The sequence below is a fragment of the Gopherus evgoodei genome, chromosome 10 (assembly GCF_007399415.2).
Source record: "Gopherus evgoodei ecotype Sinaloan lineage chromosome 10, rGopEvg1_v1.p, whole genome shotgun sequence".
NCBI classification, from domain to species: Eukaryota; Metazoa; Chordata; order Testudines; family Testudinidae; genus Gopherus; species Gopherus evgoodei.
This window is the reverse complement of record NC_044331.1, coordinates 116,792-140,605: the sequence shown is the minus strand read 5'-3', so window position 1 is coordinate 140,605 and position 23,814 is coordinate 116,792. Positions and strand designations below refer to the sequence as shown.

At 42.5% G+C, this 23,814-nt stretch overlaps 1 protein-coding gene across 3 annotated transcripts in view; it reads left to right on the top strand.

The window, feature by feature from the left end:
* The window catches only part of IQGAP1 (IQ motif containing GTPase activating protein 1), a 164,130-nt gene that overhangs the window by 29,773 nt on the left and 110,543 nt on the right, over positions 1–23,814 (top strand). For all 3 annotated transcript variants that reach the window (XM_030576755.1, XM_030576756.1, XM_030576757.1), the window contains 10 exons: positions 8,343–8,499; positions 8,920–8,997; positions 12,590–12,666; positions 15,376–15,443; positions 16,097–16,210; positions 16,577–16,755; positions 18,061–18,151; positions 18,564–18,727; positions 22,636–22,720; positions 23,595–23,758. In XM_030576755.1, coding sequence (XP_030432615.1) covers positions 8,343–8,499; positions 8,920–8,997; positions 12,590–12,666; positions 15,376–15,443; positions 16,097–16,210; positions 16,577–16,755; positions 18,061–18,151; positions 18,564–18,727; positions 22,636–22,720; positions 23,595–23,758 — 1,177 coding nt within the window. The remainder of the gene's footprint in view (positions 1–8,342; positions 8,500–8,919; positions 8,998–12,589; positions 12,667–15,375; positions 15,444–16,096; positions 16,211–16,576; positions 16,756–18,060; positions 18,152–18,563; positions 18,728–22,635; positions 22,721–23,594; positions 23,759–23,814) is intronic.

Genomic DNA, 23,814 nt, shown 5'->3' with positions numbered 1-23,814 from the left:
ACAAATCAATGTTTCCACCCTAATTGAATCCCAGGCTGCGATCCTAGCCCCCTATTTGCCATCTCTGATTCCTTTCTTAAATCTTAGCTTTCTTGCCCACAATTTTCACTCTAACAGGATCTCAGACATTTTGAAGGAGTAAATCAACACAGTTTGATGTGACCTTCCTCTCACTGCCTTCCATTCTGCCCTTGGCCTCATCATGGACAAGGAAGCGTCCCGTCTGCTCTCTTTATAATTCCTGCATTTGTCCCAATGACCCTCTCCTTCACTCTTAGTCTCACTCTCCTCAGGCTTCCTCTCCTCACAATACCAGCATGCTTTATTCTCCCTCTTAATGAGGAAACAAGCCCATGATCCCCCCTGCTTGCCTGTTTGTCACCCTGTCTCTGCTTTATCTCCAGGTTCATTCAAGTGCTGTTTAGAACTGCTGCCTTGAGTTCCTCTCCTCCAGATCCATCCTTGACCACTCCAATCTGGATTTTGTCTCCTCTGCTCAAGTAGAGCTGGTCTCATGAAGGTTCTGAATGACCACTTGCTGGCCAAATCATAGGACCTCCACTTCTACATCCTGCTTGATCTCTGCATGGCTTTGGCCATACCCTACTTGCTAAAATATTGCATTCCTTTGGCTTTGGTGACTCCATCCTTCTCATGATTCTTCAACCACTCCATCAGTGTCTTGTTTGGTGGGTCCTTCTCCATTCTTCAGTAGGTGTCCTGTCCCACCTCCTTCCCCCGCACTCCACCCCACCCCACAGCTCTGTCTTTGGCTCCTACTGTTCTTTCTTTACACCCTATATGTAGGTGCTCTTATCTACAAACATAGCTTCAAATACCTTCTCTACTCTGATGGCTTGCAAATGTACATATCTTCTGAAGGCCTATCTCCCTCCCTCCCTCCCTCCAATCTCGCATCTTGGCCTTTACTTTCTAATATCACTACATGGATGTCCAGCTGATAATTTAAGATCAGCATGACCAAAACTGAGTTTTTGATCTTTCTCCCTCCTGCTCCTCCCAAGTCTTACCCTCTCCCACATCTCTCTGCACCATCCTCCTCCTAGTCACTAAGGCCTGTAATCTGGGATTCATCTTTCTCATCTGCCCTCTCTCTTGACACAGAGGTGAAGGCCATATACAGGTCTTGCAACTTTCTATCTGCATAAAATTTCAAAGATTTGACCTTTTCTCTCTACCTAGACTGCCAAGGCTGTTCAGGCTCATCATTTCATGACTCAGCTATCTCATTCTCTCTGGCCTTGCCGCTTCCCATATTGTCCCTCTCAAGTCCATTCAAAACATAGCTGCAAGGATCATCTTTCTGCCTTATCACATCATTACCCCCTCTTTGCCTCCATCCAATGGCGGCTGCTCCTCCTCCATTGCATCAGATACAATCTCCTTATCCTTGCGTTCATGGTCCTTCCCAGGTTAGCTGAATCCTTTCTATTAGGTCTACTAATTTATCAAGCTGTCAGCCTCTACCTTTGCTTGACCACTGACAACAGTCTTGATCATTTGCCTTATTGCTTCTCCCTAAAACATCTCTGCACTTTCCCCCATGCAGTCCTCTATGCATGGGAAAGATTCAGCGAACAGTAAAATTTGGAGAGCTGCTACTGTATGTTCTTTTAAATTCTTTCTTAAAATCTATCTCTGCTGTGGTGCCTACAAATCTCATTTGTATGGCATTGGTTAGACAAGTGCCAGACTATGACTTCTGCTTTACTGCAAAACTGTTTGTTTTAATTATCTCCAATACCACCCCCCCATCTCATTTGTCTGTTTTGTTCACCTGTTTCATCCTCTCTAGCATGTTGATTGTAAGGTCTTTAGGGCAGAGACTGTTTTTGTTTGTTCTTTGTCAAGTACAGTAGGGCTCTGACCTGTTACTGGGGTTCCTAAGTGCTACTGTAATTGAAATGATTAATAATAATCCTATCAAGCTGCTGCAGAAGACTGCTCTGTCTGGCTGAGGGAGAGGAAGGGCATTCCCTATTTTTCTGCATACGTGGGTGCACGTAAATTTCTAGTGGCTTGGGAGATTATTGGTTCAATTGGTATTACTCATGTTAAAGTATAAGGAATCTCTCTCCAACTAGTAGAATCTCTCAAAGCTGAAGGCACTGTTTAAATAAACTGTGGGAGAACACCTGTTCATTCCAGAAGAGATTTTCTGTGTGGCCACATTGAGATTGTTTTGCCTGTGTTGCCTGTGAACATTTCTGTGACACAGGCTAGTAGGGGCAAAACATTGAAGCAGATTTGGATCATATCCATTGTATGTATCCTGTGTCTGAAGCATTGTGGGAACTACATCCACTTACTGTTAAATTAATGCCGTGTCCTTTGCTTGGGACTATACATTTAAGCCATATGGAAATTGCAACTACTGAAGGAGTATTAACTGAATTTTCCTGCTTTGGATTCTCTTCTTGTACATGAAAAGGTTAAAATGTGTAGTAACTGCTGCTTGTCATTGCACTAGGTGTGTCACTTGGCTGCCTCCTCAGTTCTTTGCAACATTTCAGGCAGGCTGCCGATTGGGAGGAGTGGAAAGCCAACACTGAAGCTTGTTTTTACTTGATGGTAGTTGCAGAGGGTGGTGGAGATTGTAAATTAGACATTCTCTTTGCTGGATCCCCTGGGACCTAGATAATGAATTGCTTATTGTGCTCTTTCCTCGAGAAGCTGTGAATGGAAGTTTGTCCCATTTCAAGAATCCAAGAGTGGGAATTTGCAGTTCTGTCGAGCCACTCGTCTATAGGGAATTCATAGATTCTAAGGACAGAAGGAATCACTGGGATCACTTAGCCTGATCTCCTATCTAAGACAGGCCATAGAATTTCCCCAAAATAATTCTTAGAGTAATTTCCTTTTAGAAAAACATCCAGTCTTGATATAAAAATTATAAGTGATGGAGAATCCACCACAACCCTTGGGAAATTGTTCCAGATTTTATTTACCCTCATTGTTTAAAGTTTATGCCTTATTTGCAGTCTGAATTTGTCTAGCTTCAGCTTCTGGCTATTGGATCGTGTTATACTTTTCTCTGCTAAACTGTAGTGACCATTTTGAAATATTTGTTCCCCATGCAGATACTTATAGACTGTAATCTAGTCAATCCTTTACCTCTTCTTTGGTTAAGCTAAATAAATTGAGCTTTTTGAGTCTGTCAATATACAGCATATTTTCTAATCCTTTAATCATTCTCATGGCTCTTTTCTGATCTATTCCAGGTTTTCAACATCCTTCTTGAATTACAGATTCATTAATTTCAAGACACATCATGGCTTATTGCTTTTTTGATGGGCTGTATGGGATAGTCTGTCCAGTTGTCACTCAGATGCAGGAACACAAGAACACTTTGAGCCTTCTTCTGCCAACTATAAATGCACTGAGGCTGCTAAGAGGGTTGTCGTGAAAGGAAGATCAAATTCTTCTTTAAGTGATTGTCTGCAGAGATTCCGCTCTTGGTGCATATGTGCCTCGTGTACGAGATCAGATTCTTATGAGTAACAGTGTCTTTTGGGGCCATGCCTGTTCCCTGAGTGCCATCCTGTCTCCCATAGCCGAGAACAGCAGTTCTCAAATTTCATTGCACTGCGATCCCCTTGTGACAACACAATTTCTATATGACCCCAGGGGTGGGGAGGAGCCCAATCCCCGCCGCCCCAGGTGAGGGAGCTGGAGCCTGAATGCTGTGGGTGGGGGGGGGCGGGGCTGGAGCCTGAGTCCCGCTGCCCTGGGGGGGGGAATATGCTCAGGATTCAGCTTCAGTCCCTGGTCCCAGAAAGTCTAATGCTGGCCCCGGTCACCCCATTAAAATGGGTTTTGTGCCCACTTTGTGGTCCTGACCCACAGGTTTGAGAACTGCTGGCTGAGAGCATAAAGGATGGAGCATTCTCAACCAACACTCAGTTCTTTTTTTGCAGCCGTGGCTCTAATATGGAACCCCCTGCAGCTTCTGCATCCCTTCCTCTCAGGCCCTCTCAGAGGTCCAGAAAAGCCTGGGCCACTTCCAGCTTTTGAGGCCACTAGACATAATAAAAATAAAAGATGACGACACATGAAAACAAAATAAGGCACCAAAAAAGAGTGAGACATAATTTGAATATTTTTTATTTAACAGATGCTTTTCTAGACTTTTTCTGTGCAAATGCACTAATTATTGAGGAAAAATCTAGCTTTCGTGCAATGTCACAGTTGATATTAAGCATGGCAAGCCCATTCAAATGCTCTTGTCCAACAGTTGAATGGTGATAGTTCTTTGCCCACTTCAACACGTTGAAGGTGCGTTCACCGGAAGCCACTGATGCAGGCAAACTGACAAAAATACGCAATCCAATTGTGATATTAAGAAGCACCCCAGAGAGTCCAAGTTTGAGTATTTATTGAAGCAATTTCTTTGGCTTGCAATCCAATTTAAAGTTTGTGGAGTATACTCATTTGAGGAAGATGACCTTGTCACTTCGTTCTTTTGAGATTTCTTGTACTGTTGCTGAAATTGTTCAGCTGTAGAAAGTAGATCTTCATTACTCAGTCTGTTGAACTGCCAAAGAAACCCCAAAAGGGTACAAATTAGTCGCAGTGACTCAAATTCATAGATTCTAGGACTGGAAGGGACCTTAAGAGGTCATCGAGTCCAGTCCCCTGCCCTCATGGCAGGACCAAATACTGTCTAGACCATCCCTGATAGACATTTATCTAACCTGCTCTTAAATATCTCCAGAGATGGAGATTCCGCAGCTTCCCTAGGCAAATTATTCCAGTGTTTAACCACCCTGACAGTTAGGAACCTTTTCCTAATGTCCAACCTAAACCTCCCTTGCTGCAGTTTAAGCCCATTGCTGCTTATTCTATCCTTAGAGGCTAAGGTGAACAAGTTTTCTCCCTCCTCCTGATGACACCCTTTTAGATACCTGAAAACTGCTATCATGTCCCCTCTGTCTTCTCTTTTCCAAACTAAACAAACCCAATTCTTTCAGTCTTCCTTCATAAGTCATGTTCTCAAGACCTGTAATCATTCTTGTTGCTCTTCCCTGGACCCTCTCCAATTTCTCCACATCTTTCTTGAAATGCGGTGCCCAGAACTGGACACAATTCTCCAGTTGAGGTCTAACCAGCGCAGAGTAGAGCGGAAGAATGACTTCTCTTGTCTTGCTCACAACACACCTGTTAATGCATCTCAGAATCACGTTTGCTTTTTTTGCAACAGCATCACACTGTTGACTCCTATTTAGCTTGTGGTCCACTATAACCCCTAGATCCCTTTCTGCCGTACTCTTTCTTAGACAGTCTCTTCCCATTTTGTATGTGTGAAACTGATTTTCCCTTCTTAAGTGGAGCACTTTGCATTTGTCTTTGTTAAACTTCATCCTGTTTACCTCAGACCATTTCTCCAATTTGTCCAGATCATTTTGAATTTTGACCCTGTCCTCCAAAGCAGTTGCAGTCCCTCCCAGTTTGGTATCATCCGCAAACTTAATAAGCGTACTTTCTATGCCAATATCTAAGTCGTTGATGAAGATATTGAACAGAGCCGGTCCCAAAACAGACCCTGCAGAACCCCACTTGTTATACCTTTCCAGCAGGATTGGGAACCATGAATAACTAATATCTAATTCAGTTTTAATGGTTCTATTCATTCTTTCCACTTGCCCCGCTGTTTCAGGATGATAAGCCATGTGAAATGTCTGATGGATGTCCAGCGATGTGTCCCTTAACCACTGATCCAACAAATCCACTACCACTGTCTGACTCCATTATCTTAGAAACCACCAACCCCCTTCCTCCAAGCCAACTGATCAAATTATACACCAGTTGTTTAACTCTTGTCAATGCAGTCATATTTTTTAGTTGGGAATGCCTCTACCCAGTGTGAGAATGAGTCTTTTACTGCCTAGCCCACTCCTGGACAATGCAAGCTCATATAAAGTCCATCATTTTATGAATAGAAAATGATGCACACAAATCCTATTATCTCAAATAGTGTTTCCCAAACACTTCAGCCTAAGCATACTGGTTTAGCTAAAACAATAAAACAAATTTATTAGTGACAGAAAGATTTTAAGTAATTACAAGTAATGAGGCATAAAGTCAGAATTAGTTACGAGAAAATAAAAGATAAAATGCAATTAATGTCCAACTTAACAAGCTAAATGAACACAAAGCAAAGATCTTTCTCACAAGCTTCAGCAGTCTTACTGGCTGGATTTTTTTCGGCCAGGACCCCTCCCCCAGTTCAGTGTTACTTTCCTTCTTTTTAAGTTATCTGAGTCAATGCAGTACAGTGGCTTATGTTTAAGGCTGTGACTTTCAGTGACCTCCATGACTTCTGCAGCAGCTGGTGCGGCAGATTTCAGGGCCACCCGAACTACTGGCCCAACGGGCCAGCTGCTTGGGTGCCCCATGACCAGCCACACCAGCCGCTGCTGGAGCAATATGGGGCCAGCTTCACCGGCCACTGCTCAGGAGGCCTAGGGCTAGCTGGCTCTGGGGACCACCTGACCAGTGGCCAGTGCAGCTGGTCCCGTGGACCATTCAAAGAGTAGTCCTGGTGGTGGCCCTGGGGAGCTCCCGAGCAGCGGTCCTGGGGGCCATCCCAGAGCCAACTGCACCAGCCACTGCTCAGGCAACCCTGGGCAGCTGGCTCCAGGGACTGCGCAAGCAGTGGCTGGTGCGGCTGGTCCCAGGGGTGGCCCCAGGAGCAGTCCTGGGGGTGCCTCCGGGAGCATCTGAGCAACGGTCCCGGATACTGTCTCATGGCCAGCTGCACCAGCCACTGCTTGGGCGGCTCCAGGGACTGCTGGAACAGTGGCTGGTGTGACTGGCTCCAGGGAGTGCCTGAGCAGTGGTCCTGGGGGTGCCCTTGGGACCACCTGAGCAGCAGTGGTCCCGGGGTGCCCGGAAGCTGTTGGAAGAGCGGTCCCTGGGAGCAGTGGTCGGGGGCAGTCAACCCCCAGCACTGGAGCTAGGCCCCTCTCTAGCAAGTCCTGCCCCAGCACTGGTGCCCTAGAAGTAGAGATTTAGTGAGGGTTATTTTTGGTAAAAGCCATGGACAGGTCACGGGCAATAAATAAAAATTCACAGCTCGTGACCTGTCCATGGCTGTTACCAAAAATACCCATGACTAAATCTTAGCCTTATTCATGTTGCAATACCAGATCTGATTTTAAGATTTGGATCTTGACCTTCTACACCCTAAATATCTTGAAAATCACTTCTCTGTTTCACCATGACCGTACCAAGGTAGATGTGTCCCTCAGGAGCTCTGAACTGTAGAAGTAATAGTGACAGAGAAAGGCAATAGATCTTTTAGAAGATGAGCCATGGTTGTGGCAATTCCTTCCACAAATATTAGAATGACCAAAGGTCTTACCTCCTTCAGAGCAAACTATAAATCCTATCTGTATACATTAGATTTTCCATGACAACTTCCCTAAAGAGGTAAAACCAGACTTATTTTCTCAGTGGGGACATTAGTTGTTCAGATTATTTACTTTCTGTAATCTTTGTTGTCTTCAGATACTACAGTAACAGACATTAAATTTGATAGGAAGAAATAAGAGATAAAGGGAGAGCTGATTGAAAGCTGTGATACTGGATGGGGATACAGAACTCTCTTTAGTAATGAAAATGAGATCACACTTACAGTAGCAGCTAGTATTCTGTATCTTCACTTATTTTAAATTAAAGTCTGAAATATATAAGAGAATGGGAGAAAATACAGGAAAGAGAGGCAAACATGACCACAGAATCTGAGGTGTCAGCTGTGAGACTGCACTAAAAGAACTTGAATCAGTGGGATGGAGCCACTAATAACTGGGGTGGGATTTGGTGATATATATAGGAGCTCAACCAAGAGAGACCTAGCAGATGAGTCTGTGCTCAGGAGGAAGATTCAAACTAGAGATAATTTAGTTTGGCTAATATATTTAGGCAAATGTAAAGTACACAGTGACCAGGAGAATAGAAATTAATGGGTAAGAGGATGTTTATAAGAGTGATTTTCACAAAAATATTTTTTTAAACACTTTCAAAGACTTTTGGTTTCAGTATTTCTGCTCACTTTTTCGTGTGAAGTAACTTCAGCGTGGGTAGCCTAAAAGCTGAAAGGGAAGCACTTCAAACCTGAGGCGAAACAGCAGCATCTTGTGGTACACACTGTCTTATAACACTGCACATCAGTGCCTAATATATAAATCATACAATGGGAAAAGATGCGGCAGCAGCAACAGTGAACTTGCTCAGAAAATGAGCAGCTAATGTCTCCCAAGAAGAGAGTAAATGGAACACATCACTCAAATGATCCACTCCTGTCCTTTTTACATTTTCAGATGGATGGAGGCCTGCCTTAGTGAGGATTTACCTCCCACAACAGAGCTGGAGGAGGGGCTAAGGAATGGAGTCTATCTAGCCAAACTTGGAAACTTTTTCTCCCCCAAGGTGGTGTCTCTGAAGAAAATCTATGACCGGGAACAAACCAGATATAAGGTGAGACCTCTTGATTCTGGGAACTAGGATGGCTAGAGAGGTCTGAGATAGGAAGGAGACTTCAGGTCATATGGTTGTAGAGGAACTGTCAGTGAATGAGTGAGTAATAGATTGTGGCAAATTTAGACTGAAAAAATGTAAGTTAACTCTTCCTGAACTACAGAATATCAGATGAAGGAAGATCTCTAGTTTAGTCTGAGTTTGTGTGCATTTGAGAATCTGAGAAAACTGACCTTTTGTAAGCCTTAAATATAACTGGCTGTAGAAAGTTTTCATCGTAGTACCTAAAACCTCAGATCACTGGAAGGGTTTAGCTGTTGTAAGTAGCACTTATCAGATGCATGCTTTAGCAAAGTTCCCTAGTACTCTCAGTGGCTGTGATGATTCATGTGCTTTTTTTCCCTCCCCTCTTTATTTCAGGCAACTGGTCTCCATTTCCGTCACACTGATAATGTTATTCAGTGGTTGAATGCCATGGCTGAAATTGGACTCCCCAAGGTAATTTCTGCACTGCAACGCCAGGCTTTGAAAGTTTGTGGAATGAATTTGCCAGCACACAGGATTCAATAAACTCTGCCTAGCTAATCCTTAGTTTCCTAGACTTGGTTCTCCTTTGAAATCCTGAAGTTCGTTAAAATATTCCATTCCCATCCCTGTTTCTATGATTGGGAGGCAGTGAATGCCTGCTTTAGTACCATATGCTTAACACACATTATTTTGGGTGAAATCTGCAGTACAAAATTTTTATTTTTCATTCTATTGAGCAGCATGCCTGAGCTACTTTTTGGTCATGGCAATTTTTAGGAATCATCATAGGAAGATCATGGAAAATCCACCGCTTCCAAAAATTTTTGCTCCTTTTATCCATCCCTTGTGGAGCAGTGGTGGATTCTCTGTCTCTTGAAGTCGTCTTCAAAATAAAGCGCTCTGGAAAGATGCTTTTAGTTAAATACAAATTATTGGCCTAACTACAGGGGTAACTGGGTGAAATTCCATGACCTGTGTTATACAAGAGGTCAGACTAAATGATCACCATGGTCCCTTCTGGCCTTAAAATCTATAAATCTTTGGGAACATTGTTCTGAAAGTCAAACCATGAACATCGATTTATACCCAAAACAATTTTTCCTCACACTTCTTTATGTGTAGCAGGAACAGTCCATGTGTTTAATCACACAAGGATCGCTATTATATACACCTTAACCTGCTGTCTGCATTTTAAAAAAAATACTTGAAAATGTTATTTTTAGGATTTTGTGAAAATGTTCCACCCAGTTCTCTCCTGACTTATCAGCTGTGCTATGCATGAACTCCTAGTGATCTAGAGGAGCAGATTGAGCAGCAGGAGGTATAGGAATGGGCTCTGGGGGAGAGATGGTGCTCTGGAGGATGTTGAGTGAGAAGAGAGAGAATGTGAGGGACAGCTGGAGAAAATGGGACTTGGGTCAGGCATGAGGGCTTGAGTAGGGCTTTGAGGAAATGGATGGAATGTAGCAGCAAAATGTAAGGGTACTGGGGAAGACTTTGCTGGGTGTGGGTAGAGAGGGGGGCTTATTGGAAGGCTATGTCAGAGCAGGGGACCTGAGATAGAGCCTAGTGTCTATGCATCAAGGCAGTGACACATCAAATGCTCCCCATTTCTGTAATAAACAGATTGTTAAGGGTTAATGTCTCTTCTACCTGTAAAGAGCTACAAGCAGGGAACTGGACACCTGACCAGAAGACCAATCAGAAGACAAGATACTTTTAAATTTGGGTGGAGGGAAGCTTTTGTGTGTGTTCTTTGTCCGTTGTGTGTTCTTCTCTCGGAGGGTCTGAGAGAGACCAGACATTACTACAGGCTCTCTAAGTTTCTTTTCAAATAGTAAGTAAAAACAGGCGGTTTAGGCTTTTTGATTGTTTTACTCTGTTTGCAACTGTGGATCTGGCTGGCTAACTTTTATAGTGTAGTTGCTGGGAATATGTTGATTTGTATTGGTACTGTGGGGAAAGTCTCTTTCTGGTGTCTGTAAGCTATAGAACCCTGTAATATTTACATCTTGAAGTTACAGAGATAATTCTTTACTTTTTCCATTCTTTTATTAAAAGATTTCTTTTTAGAGAACCTGATTGATTTTTTTCCCCCTTGTTTCCCTTGTTTTATTCCAGGGGATTGGGATAACTCACCAGGACGGGTGAGGGAGACAGGAGGGGGAAGAGATAAAATCTCTCTCTCTGTTTTTCTTGAATCTGTTTGCCTCTTTGTGGAAGAGAAGGGAGATGCTTCTCTGTATGATGATTTAAGAGGTTGGATCAGTATCTCTCAGGAGAGCCCAGGGAGGGAAATTCTGGGAGGGGGAAAGGTGGGGGAATGGTTTATTTCTCCTTGTTTTAAGAACCCAAGGGATCTGGGTTCTTGGGGTCCCCAGGGAAGGTTGGGGAGGTCAGAGTGCCCCAAAACACTATATTTTTGGGTGATGGCAGTGCTATCAGATCTAAGCTGGTAATTAAGCTTAGAGGATTCAGGTGCTAGTATCTCATTTTCTGAACTCTTAAGGTTCAGATCTGAGAGGGAATGCTATGACATGGTGGCAGTGGTGCTTATTGGAAGGCTGTGTCAGAGCAGGGGACCTGAGATAGAGCCTAGTGTCTATGCATCAAGGCAGTGACGCATCAAATGCTCCCCATTTCACAGCTGCCTAGAGCACCAAGGAACTGGGCAGCAGAGTTGGGGGAGTGCAAGTATGAAGCCTTTGTGCAGAGACACTTGTCATTTTGCAGGGTACACAGCAGTAAGGAACACACACAGCACATGTCCTTCCAAGAAAAGTAAGTGCTTTGTTAAAGATAACCCAGCACTTCTGATTGTGAAAAAGATTTGTGGGTTATGACAAATAATCAGCTGAATATGAGCTCCCAGGGTAATGCTGTGGCGAAAAGAGCTACTGTTGGGATGCAGTAACAGGGGAATCTCGAATAAGAGTAGAGAGCTTTTTTTACCTCTGTATTTGGCACTGGCATGACCGCTTCTGGAATACTGTGTCCACTTCTGGTGCCCACAATTCAAGAAGAATGTTGGTACATTGGAGAGTGTTTAGAGAAGACCCACAAGAATGATTTAAAGGATTAGAAAACATGCCTTATAATGATAGATTCAAGGTGCTCCGTCTATTTAGCTTAATAAAATAAGTGGAAGGCTGAGAAGTGATTTGATTTACAGTCTAGAAGTATCTACAGGGAGAACAAGTATTTAATAATGGGCTCTTAGCTAGCAGAGAGAGGTCTAACATTCAATGGCTGGAAGTTGAAGCTAGATAAATTCAGACTGCAAATAAGGCATACATTTTTTTTAACAGCAACAGTAATTAACCATTGGAACAATTTGCCAAGGGTCGTGATGGTTTCTCCATTACTAACAATTTTTAAATCAAGATTGGATGTGCTCACAGGAGGTCAGACTGTCATAATGGTCTCTTCTGGCCTTAGAATGTATGTAGTGACGCCTTCCATGTTAACCCTTTAAGGGGCCTGACTTTCAAATGAGCTCTGGATCCAAGAATGTGATAATAGGAGCTGCTGGGGATGAACAGTTAAAAATATGGCCCCCCAACGTTTGTTGGAAAATATGGCCCTAGGTGGCTTGCAACACAACACTGTCTTTACCACTCTCCCAGGTCATTCACACATAGTCCCCTTCTGCTCACCCAGTCCAAACAAAATCCTCTTCCCCAACCCTCATGTAAGTGTCCCTGCTCATCTCCTGGCTCCCTCAGCATCTCCACCCAGTTCCCCAGGTACACCACACAGTATCGCTGTGGGGAACCAATGTGGGGTGGTCGCGTAAAAGGGGCACGGGGCTGAGCAGGGATGTGGATGTGAGAGTACATGTAAGGGAAGTGGGGAACAGGTTTGGTGGTAGATGCATGGGAGAAATGGGAGGCTTCAGCTAGGAGTGGCTTCAGTGGGGTACAAAGTGGAGGGGAGACGTGTTGTGCTCCATGAACTACCTATCTCATAACTGAGCTGGAGGAGTTTTAGGATTGTCAGAATCCTTCCTACTAGGATGGCTAGAGTAGGGTATTATTCTGATGTTTTTTCGTTTTATATTCAGATTTTCTACCCAGAAACTACCGACATCTATGATCGGAAGAACATGCCACGCTGCATCTATTGTATCCATGCACTCAGGTAATGTGTGTTAGGTAGGAGGTTGAATTGTGAGTGAATGAAGGCTCCCTAGAAATCTGAAGTCTGTGGGAATGCAAATGCATTCTGATTCAGAGTTGGTGGGGATGGTACTGTGGGCTTAAAGGAAAATCTGCAGCTTTCAGGAATGGCATCTATGAAATGATGAATGCATTGATGTTTCCAGTGATAAGTGTTATGCATGTTTAAGAGTCAATGAGATCACTAGCCATTGGAGGCAGCATATACATCTTGAGATTCCCAAGCCTTAGAGATGGGGTGTGAACAATTGTGAATCTCCTTCCTTGGGGATTGTGTGTGTATATGTGCATATTTGTGAATCATGGAATCATGAAGCAAGAAGTGTAATCAGAGCCTTTTGAAGGTGTGTGCAGTATAGAGTGCCCTACCCCAGAGAAGCATATATAGTAGGTTCCACTTAATAGTGACCGAGATATAAGCAACTAACAATTAATAGCAACATTTTGCTGGGAACCAGTCCCACCCCATTGATTTTAATATGAATGGGATCTGGATATTGGCAGCAGCATGCCACTTTTTCACAACATCTTTTGGAAGAAAGGTTCTACCTGCAGGCAGGTTTGTGGGGCTGTCATGCTAATAAAATATCACTGAATTGAAAATTAATCTTAGGAAAGGTATGAACATACTGTGAGTGTTCAGAAGCATGAGTATGCACATGCCCTATTCTGTCTCATATGATACATGTTTACTTCTATAATGGTTCTAGATTTTCATTGTTGTGCACTGACTGAATTTATATCTAGACCTGCAGTGTGAGAGGCAGAAGCGGAGGTGACAACACTGTAATTTTCACCTGCTAATAAACTATGAATTTCAGTTCGTGTCTGGAGAGAATAGGTTCAGACTTGTTTGTTCAGCTGAGCAGCAGGTAGAGAGTAAAGTGAGGCCAGCCTTCTGTGTGCAGCATGTTTATTTTTAGGATAAGTCAGGGAGGCTTTTGGGGGCTTTGTGAAAAGCCATGTAAAGCTTTAAAACCCTTTCAGAGGCTCAGAGGGATAATCTCTCACCTTCTGAGGTAACTAGAAAGATCCATTTGGCTGTGCTAGGTACTTCTGTCTTTGCCTCATTAGGGTGTGTTGAAGTGGATAGTTTTGCTGCCGCTGTGTGCTCCAGAGAGACAGAACATTGCATTGCGGTGACTTAGTCCTTCTTGATAAACGAGTTTGGATGCAGGTTTCCAATCTGAATGCAGAAGAATATTTAGTGGGCTTCACATGAAGAACACTCCTTAAGACATATTTGTATAAAGAGCACTGAGCCATATCAGTTTGGGTCTCCATCTTATGCTCACTCAGTTTCAGTCCTCAAGAAGGAGCTTGTTCTTTTGCTTTCTGATCCTTTGGCAGGGTGAAATCTGAGGAGGAAACATCAAGATAGATTGCAAATAGCTGAACATCAACAGAAGTTTCAGGCTGGTGTAGAATCAGATTGTATGTAGAAGTGAACCTGCTTTCAACCCAGTTTTCAACATTTATTATAACTTGTAGTCAGGAACACTTGGCACTGTGTGATGGCCAATTATGGAACTGTGTAGTGTATGCTCCCTTGACCAGTATGAAAGGGATTTAGGTCCTTGTTAGAGGTGAAGCTCCTCCTTACTCGCAGCTTCATGATAGCTGCTGCAGTTATTCTTTGAGTAGTTGGGCTCAGCTGGCAGATGTTCACATCTCCTTGTCAGTCTGGTCCTCTTTGCCAGTGATGTGTAAATCAGAATCCAGATATTCAGAATGAGTCAGGTTTTTGCTGAAATATAAATAATGGGCAACATATAGGTCTCCAAGAGTAAGGACTTGTCTACCCACCGGATCGGCGGGTAGTGTTCGATGCACCAGGGATCAATTTATCGCATCTTGTCTGGACATGATAAATCGATCCGCTAATCGATGCCCGTACTCCACCTCAGCAGGAGGAGTAAGTGGCGTCAACCGGGGAGCCGCACCAGTCGACTTGCCGCCGTGAGGACGGCCAGGTAAGTCGAACTAAGATACTTCGACTTCAGCTACGTGAATAGCATAGCTGAAGTTGCGTATCTTAGTTCAGCCCCCATCCGCTAGTGTAGCCCAGGCCTCAGGAAAGTTAATCTGAATTAACTAAAAGTGTGAATTTTAAAGTGGATAAACCAAATTGCATTAAACCCTGGTGTTGACGCTTGTATTCAGAATTAGAGTGGCCTTAATTCAATTTATCTTACTTCACTTTGCAATCCCAACCGTATAGGCACCAGCACACCTTGCAGTTACCTAGTGCAGTAAAGAATATACAAACATTCCTTACCACCCTAGGCAGCTGCATGTTGTGTTTGTGCCTGTAGGGTTGGGCTGGCTCTGTGCTGTTAACCAACAGAGTAAAGCAAATCTTTGGTAGGAAGTTACCCAAATGTGCAACCAGATGTCTGCTGATCAGAAGGGAACTTTTAAATATGGATCTTTCTTTCTGGGGAGGGTTATATTGTTTTTTCATGGTGACATTCCTTCATACACAAATGTTTCACTGGGAGAATCAATCACCATCACAAATGAAAAGGCAGGTTTTAACCATCTAGAAGTGTTTCCACTTAGCTGAATGTTTCCTGGTATCTATCTCTTCCTTAATTTATTTTTGAGTGGGGTAAAGACCACAAGGAGTAATTAGTGCTAATTATGTTATGTTATGTGTTATGTTTCCTAGTCTGTATCTGTTTAAACTGGGACTGGCCCCTCAGATTCAAGATTTATACGGGAAGGTGGACTTCACAGGTATGGAGATTTCTTGCTTCTCTGAGATTTGAATGTTTATCAGTTTGCATGCCCTGTTCACTTACTCCAGTAGATGCTGTGCATAATAGACAAAGGGGATTAATGCCCAAAGGCAGCCAGGGCTGGAACTTCATTTGTGTTTAGTGGATGGAGGATTCCTCCCATACTAGCTGGGGAAGGAGACTCTAGAATTTTAGGAGGAAGTTTTATTCTGAATTCTTTAGTTATTGACTCTGTTAACAGTAGTATGTCTCCACTATCTCTCCCTTCCCTTCCCTTGACTTTAGTCTTTTTCCTTCCAGAGCAACAGCTGCAGAAGAAAACAAGCTTTGTAGGATGTTGTGTATATACTTCCTTGCCCTGCTGGCAGCCATACTTTGAGACATACAGGGATCACGTAATCTGTTTCAAACCATTGTCGCTAGGAGCACAAAACTATGTAGTGAGAGAGACTTCTGTGAGGTCCTCTCATCTAAATGACTGGAACGAATATAGGAGAGTTTTGTCTCTTCTCAGACTGCATGCACAAAGTATTTGTGAAAGGGCAATTTGCAATCTGCTGTAGCTATTCTCATTTTTCTGTGTCAGCAGCTGATCTTAGGGCTGATTCTGAATGTTCTGCCCACATTACATCTTTTCCCTTTGTGTTTCAGAGGAGGAGATCAGTAACATGAGGAGTGAGCTGGAGAAGTATGGAATTCAGATGCCCGCCTTCAGCAAGATTGGAGGAATATTAGCTAACGAACTCTCTGTGGATGAAGCAGCATGTAAGGGGAAATGGATTTTCATCCTCTGTGACCATTTAAATTGCCAGATTGGATAGAAAGCGCATGTTATAGTGCTGGCTCTCATAGTCCCTGTTGTTTAAGTCAACACAGACCTTCTATGGCCAAGACTTTTTTGTTAGAAAATCTGAATGTGATTTGATCAAAATCAAACTCCAATACAGGAAATAAGGTACTACCTTTGTCAAAAATACAAAGTCTTACTTACAATTTATATACTGATAGTTCTTGCAACAATGCCAAAGCTCTAGTCAGCTGTTTTCTTCTTTACCCTGTAAGCCTTTAATTTATTACAGGACAGAGCATTCATCTTTGCAGTTAACAGGGAAACTGTGGTTTGTTTTTCAGTGCATGCTGCTGTTATCGCCATTAATGAAGCAATTGACCGCCAAGTTCCAGCTGACACCCTGTTGGCAATGAAAAACTCCAATGCCATGTTGGTGAATCTTGATGAACTGCTAGCATCAATCTATCAGGACACATTGTATCGGGCAAAGAAGGACAAGATGGAGAATGCCAAAAATAGGGTAAAAATCAATGTTCCTTTCTAGTTACGAATTCATGTTCATTGTATTGAGAGGAGATTGCTCATGGAATCCAGTGAAACCGTATTATTCAGTCTTTTGTGCAAGATGTTTATCCTTAGTGAAATTCCTTTGTAGTCTCCAGGGATTAATTTCATCTATTATGAGATGGAAGAAAACAGACATTAGAGCTTTACATCTGATTTGTAGTTTAATTTCTTATACACAGTATCAGAGGGGTAGCTGTGTTAGTCTGGATCTGTAAAATCAGCAAAGAATCCTGTGGCACCTCATAGACTAACAGACGTTTTGGAGCATGAGCTTTCGTGGGTGACGAAGTGGGTATTCGCCCACGAAAGCTCATGCTCCAAAAACGTCTGTTAGTCTATAAGGTGCCACAGGATTCTTTGCTGCTTTTTCCTTATACACAGATTCCCAAGGAATATGCATGGTGGAAGAACATAGAGGAGATGTCTTATTCTAGACATCAGTAAAGCTTGTCCTCCTTTTTTATAGAATTTTTGAGTCTTTCTAATGTGTATATATGTAACAAACCCACCATCCCACAAAGTTTGAACTATTTCTAGAACTTCACCTAGACTAAACTTGCTTAGTGAATCTCGTTCTCTAAGTCTACCTAGGCTGTGAGTAATCCTACTTTATCGAGGCTGATATTTACAGGCATTACACATCCAAGTCTAAACGCTATGGTCCCAAAAGTTTGCATGCATATAGTATGTTACTTTGTAAATGAATCTGCTTAGAGAATTCTACTCAAACTATCTGTTGTCTGCTCTCTGCCATCGTTATAGGCAAATTAGCAATACTTAGATATGTGGCTTGTTCTGTAATATCATATCTATTTATTTGGTTTGGAACATTTCCAGTTTGAGAACCTGTATGTGTCTGCCTAACTGGATCTACTGTATTATGTGTCCTAGGATTCCTTCTGCGTGCCCACACAGAGCTGTTAAATGAAATCATCCAGTATTATGTATTGTGTATCCTTCTCTGTTTGCTGGAGATCTATACTGTGTGTGTGTGTGTGTGTGTGTGTGTGTGTGTGTGTGTGTGTGTGTGTGTGTGTGTGTGTGTGTGTGTGTGTACACCTAGGGATAGTCACTTCTAGGACTCCCTTTTATGTGTGTGTAGTTGTGACTGACCTCTTGTGCAGTGGTTTAGAACTTCATGTAGGTGAACATTAGTTATGTTCATTGCCCTTTCTGTTGGAAGACCGTAAGAGACCTGTAAGCAGCACGCCGCAAAGTCTACTCTAGAGCTGCATTGATAATTTTGTTTCATTGTCAGACTGCCTCTGAGAATTCAGAGAGAGAGAGGGATGTGTACGAAGAGCTGCTGACTCAAGCTGAAATTCAGGGCAATGTCAACAAAGTCAACAGTAAGTTTCCCACTGAACTGATAGGCCTGGATAAAGAGTATTCAGACTTGTGTGGCTCCTTTATTCCCCCTTCCATCCCTGTACTGTGAACTAAGTGAGTAGCTCTCCTTGCTGTATTTGTTCATAGTATTTCTCTATATTATGAATTCTTCCTGCCCATGTCCCTCCCCTGGCCCCTTAAAGTAGTGAAGGATCCCCATTAAACTCTGTGCCCAAGTATTACATACTATTTTCATCTCTTTTCTCTTGTTAACGTCCACCTGAGTCATTTTGAAGTCTGATTTGGAGACTTCCAGGCCAAACCATCAGTCAGTAGTGTTCAGGAAGAGATGCCTTTGAGGCCTCTGCTATAGAAGCCTAGTGATTGCTACATTTAGCTTTTGACCCTTACTTTACTTTCCTCTCTCCCTAGCACATTCAGCCCTATCAAAGATAGATCTGGCTTTGGAACAGGGAGATGCATTAGCATTATTTGAAGTTTTGACATCACCGGCCCTGGGACTCCGAGGATTACAACGAGAAAATTGTGACTGGTATCTCAAGCAGCTCTTGAGTGACAGGCAGCAGAAACAGGAGGTATGGAAAAGCATATGTAATATTTGTGAAAGTATTTATAATACCACAAACTATCATACATTAATTATGTGATGATCACAAAACTCCCATATGAGAGTTAATGTTACTTTGGAAATCTTTAAAAAGTATTTAAAAAATAAACTTAATATTCCAATAGCATAACACATATGCAAGAGATACTGTGATTATGTACTTGATGGTATGGTATAAAGGCTTTATCAGCGTGAGTTTGAAACGGTGGTATTACTCATGAATGGTAAATGTCACAACTTAAAGGCTGATATTTCAGGGTCTTCAAGGGCTGAGAGTGAATCCTAGGGACCCACTACAATATTGGAGAACTCTTATATCCAGTAATTTAAAGTTTGCAGATTTCAAAGTAATCATATTTTTGTGTATGGAAAAGCAGTTCCTAGTCCAAGGCTGAATCTTGCTCATTCTGGATCTCGGACAGGTATGATTATTGAGGGAGAGAGTCCACCTTTGGGAGTATGGAAAGGAAGTATTTTTGTGACAGGTTTGAACCTGCTCAGGGTCTGGGACATTATTGTAGTGAACAGAGTGCATGATAAATGTATTTATTACATAGCTGTAACCTCAGCATAGGAGAAGAGTGCATATAAAATGTGCGTGTGTATATAACTATAATAATATGTATGTATACACGTAAATGTAAAATATGAATAAATACATAATGAATGAATATATATGTATGTACATAATGTTTTATGCTCTTACTTTATTATGTTCAGTGCTCAAGTACTTTATTGTAAATACCTATGATACAGATAAGCATATAATATTTTTTTCTTATAGATAATTTAAAGATTATCTTCTTAGTTTAAGCCTAACTTTCAGTGAATTTTGCATGTATATTGTATATGAATGCTGTTTATAGAATGCATTTGTGTAGATTTCTAAACTTAGTAGGGTCTCAAAGTATACTAGTTTATGTAATATTTGTATGCATATTATTACGGCGGACTGTAATGATGGAGGGGAGGATTATTACTATGGTATATTTTTAATAATTTGTCTTTGACAAGGTCTAACATGGTAAAGAAGTAGGATACCAAGTACATTCAGAGCCAGGAATAAAGGCAACAATTCAGTTCATACAACAGAGAATAAAGCTCTGACATTTTTGAAGTCCATGAGCAGACAAACATTAAGAAAACAAAGATCATTACTACATTTCATAATTCTGGTTGAGTCCATTGGCAACCCTCCTAAAATTGTTGAACTGTCATAGGTCTTATGGCGGGTCAACACATTTTTTTCTTGAAGATTGATTTATTCATAATGCTCTTCACTATAGCATGTGAGTGTCTCTTAGACATTAACTTATCCTCTGCCTTTGGGAGGTAGGAAAGTATTATCCCAATTTTACAGAGTAAGCACTGGGTGATTTCTTGTAGGCATCCCAGCAGAAGTAGACTTTGAGGAGGGATATGAAGGAGGACAGGGTAGTAACCTTTCAGATCTGCTCATTGAAATCATGGAATTTCATGCATAAAGGAGCATTATGAAAGAAAGAGCAAGTAATATGTTTCTGGGAAGAGGAGACAAATGGGCAATCAAGTCTGCCACCATTGGTGAAGTGGAGGGAGAGGAGCAGTGTTTTAAGAATGCGTTTCTTTGTGAGGGTGAGAGATATTTTCCCCCAGGATAATCTGTTCTTTTCCACTTGTCCCTTCCACATGGAACTCTTGTGGTTCAGGCTGTTGTGTCATGGAGAAGGTAGCTGGTTGCACAGAATTGTGCTCTAGATCCCAGGGGACTGTTGCTAGCTTTAATTCCAATAAAGGGTTCACCATCCACAGCTGCTGTTCTTGGTGTTTTGGACTAACAGACCTGGATGGGCAGAGGGCTTGTTGACCTGTGAAAGGAGAGACTGCCTTGGCAGAGTTCGTTGTTCAGGGCCTCCAGGAGATTCTAGTGTTGAATAGCTTCCCAAAATTTATGAAAGAACCTCTTAGTGAAGTAAGTAGAGACTTCTTTGCAGATATTGAAGGAAACAGAGGTTATGTCTACAGTGCAGAGACTGTACTAGCATAGCTATGTCAGAATAGCTATGCTGGCATAACTTCATAATGTGGATACAGCTACACGGATGGAACAGGTTTCTCCATTGGTGTAGGAACGTAACCTTCCTGAACAACACTAGCTACAGTGACGGAAGCATTCTTCCACTGACATAGCTCCATCTACACTGGAGTTAGGTTATCTTAGCTGTGTTGGTCAGGGGTGCATTTTTTTTCTCATTCCTGACCAACGTAGTTATGTTGACCTAACTTTTAAGTGTAGACCAAGCCTGAGACTGCTCCATATTCTTTCTGTCCTATGTCTGTCTCACAGCAGTCTTGTCTTGAGGAAGAAAAGGAAATGCTTCTTGTCACAGAGTGGGCTTGCCTTCTGAGGCAGTGGGCCTACCTGTTCCTAATGATCTGCCTTCTCACATGATGGGTTTTGAAACTTTCTATACAAGAGAAGAGCCTGCTTAGCTTGGTAGGGGAAGAGACCTCCAAGAAAACTAGGATCAGTGAGAGACATGTAGAAGAGTTTTCCTGCTCCTGACAATAGAGCCAGATGGAGGCAAAGAGTGCTAGAAGGCTCTCTGAAATGGGCCAAAGGAAAAAGAGACATGCACAAACACAAAGAGCCAAGGAAGGGGCTGTTGAAAAGACCTACAAGCAGGTGGAGGTAAAAGGTGGTTGAGGGAGTTTAAGCAAGGGGTCTGAGAAAGTGAACCATTTTAGTTCAGAAAAGGGCAACTAAAATGATTAGAGATTTGGAACTGGTCCCATATAAGGATAGATTAAAGAGGCTGGGACTTTTCAGCTTGGAAAAGAGGAGACTAAGGGGGGATATGATAGAGGTCTATAAAATCATGAGTGGTGTGGAGAAAGTGAATAAGGAAAATTATTTACTTGTTCCCATAATATGAGAACTAGAGGCCACCAAATGAAATTAATGGGCAGTAGGTTTAAAACAAATAAAAGGAAGTAGTTCTTCACATAGCACACACTCAGCTTGTGAAACTCTTTGCCTGAGGAGGTTGTGAAGGGTAGGGCTGTAACAGCATTTAAAAGAGAACTAGATAAATTCATGGAGGTTAAGTCCATGAATGGCTGTTAGCTAGGATGGGTAAGGAATGGTGTCCCTAGTCTCTGTTTTTTCCCCTCACTGCTCTGCCAGCAGCACTCATATTTTTTTATTTATTTTTTTTAATTTCCCCCCCTCTTGCTGCTCCGCCGGCAGCACTTGGCTTCCACCCCTCGGCCCTCTTCGCTGCTTTCATGTGTCCCGATATTTTCTCCCTCTCATCTGGTCACTCTACCCGCACTTGGGATGGAGGGGACCTTAAGGCCAGTTCTGCGAGGGGAAAGGGGCTTGGGTCAGCTCTGCATGGGGAATGGGGCTCAAATAAGCCCCATGCAGTTTCCTGTTTTCTCATTGGGAGCTATAGTCACCCTAGATATAATCAAAGAAAGAGAACTATTTCTGAAAGCTTCTGTCGGGAATTAATTATTCCCATTTGCAAAAATGGGGAATCTGAGAAATTAAAGGACTTGCCCAAGGCTTCACAGCAAGTTAATGGCGAAGATCCAGATGGAGACTTACCTGGCTCTTAGCCCCATATTCAATTTTCTAGACCTACCTGGCACCTACAGTCTCATAGAAGGCATCAGACTTAAGCCAGCCTTGTCTCTTTCACCACATGCACTGTAAGTATCTGGTTTGTTATTTCTCTCTCCTACATCTGTAGAATTCTGACTGTTTGCAGAGGATCGTGCATGGGTAGAATTTCACAGGGAGAAGCTATTGTTTGTGGTGGTGTTGTGTTTGAATAAAGTCACAAGAGGGTCAACATTTTTTTTCCTTGTGTGTGATTTATTTTTCTACAGGCTGGCTTGGCAGGCCCCCTGCAGAAGGAGGAGTTGCAGTCTGGGGTGGACGCTGCTAACAGTGCTGCACAACAGTACCAGCGAAGTAAGGAGCCTTTCAGCAGAGTTTATAGCTGAGTAATTGGTGGAGGTGATCAGAGGGTTGAGGCAATGTATCATTTATACCCTTGTTGGAACACCAACATCAGCTCTTGTGGTTCTTTGTGACTTCCCTGTAAACAGCTCAGGGCTAGTGAGAAGCTTGCAGAAAGCCAGCATCTGTGATTCTTTTCAGTCTCCCCAGAATAGCGCTTATAACCCAGGTTATAATATAGGTTATTCTTTAACCTATACATTTTAAAAATACACTTGGGAGACTTGTGTCCACAGTAGGTGACTTCTGTACTTCAAAGCATATACCTATCTCTGGGTCCTGGGTTTGTAAAGGAAATCCTGGTAGCTCCATGGGGCACAATCAGAAGTTACCTGGTGATCCTCATTGTGGATGCAATAACTCTGGTTCCTTGCAACTCTGGCCGCTTTCAAGTATCAGATTAGGAGACAGTTAATTGCAGGTGTAAACCCTAATTCTCTAAAGAGATGTTGCCCTTCTGAAAATTTACTCTGAAACTAGGTTAGTTTATTTTATTTTCCTGATACAAAGGCTGTTGCTGGAATTGACTGATATAAGATGATTGAAAACTACCTTAGAATAATGGATTTCAAGGTCAGAAGAGACCACTGAGATCTGTCTGACCTCCTGCATAACGCAGGCCAGATAATTTCACCCAGTAATTCACGCAGTGGAGGGAATGTATTCTTGCCATCTCACTTAGGTTTCCTCATGTGTGACATTTCACCTAGAGTGCCCACAGATCAAAAGCCCTTTCCACAGTGGGTTGGTAAAAATGCCCTTATAATAGAGGTACAAGCTCTCTGCCCTCCTAACCTCTTGTGCCTTCTTTCCCTTTAATCTCCAGGGCTGGGAGCAGTGGCAAGGATTAATTCTGCAATCCAAATTGGTATTGCAGAGAAGACTGTGGCAGAACTTTTGAATCCAGAGGCTCAATTACCACAGGTTTATCCATTTGCAGCAGATCTTTACCAGAGGGAGCTGGCAACTCTGCAGCAACAGAGCCCTGAAGTAAGTAATAGATTCTGTTCTTGGAAAACAATCTGACGATTCCCAGCGGTATCCAT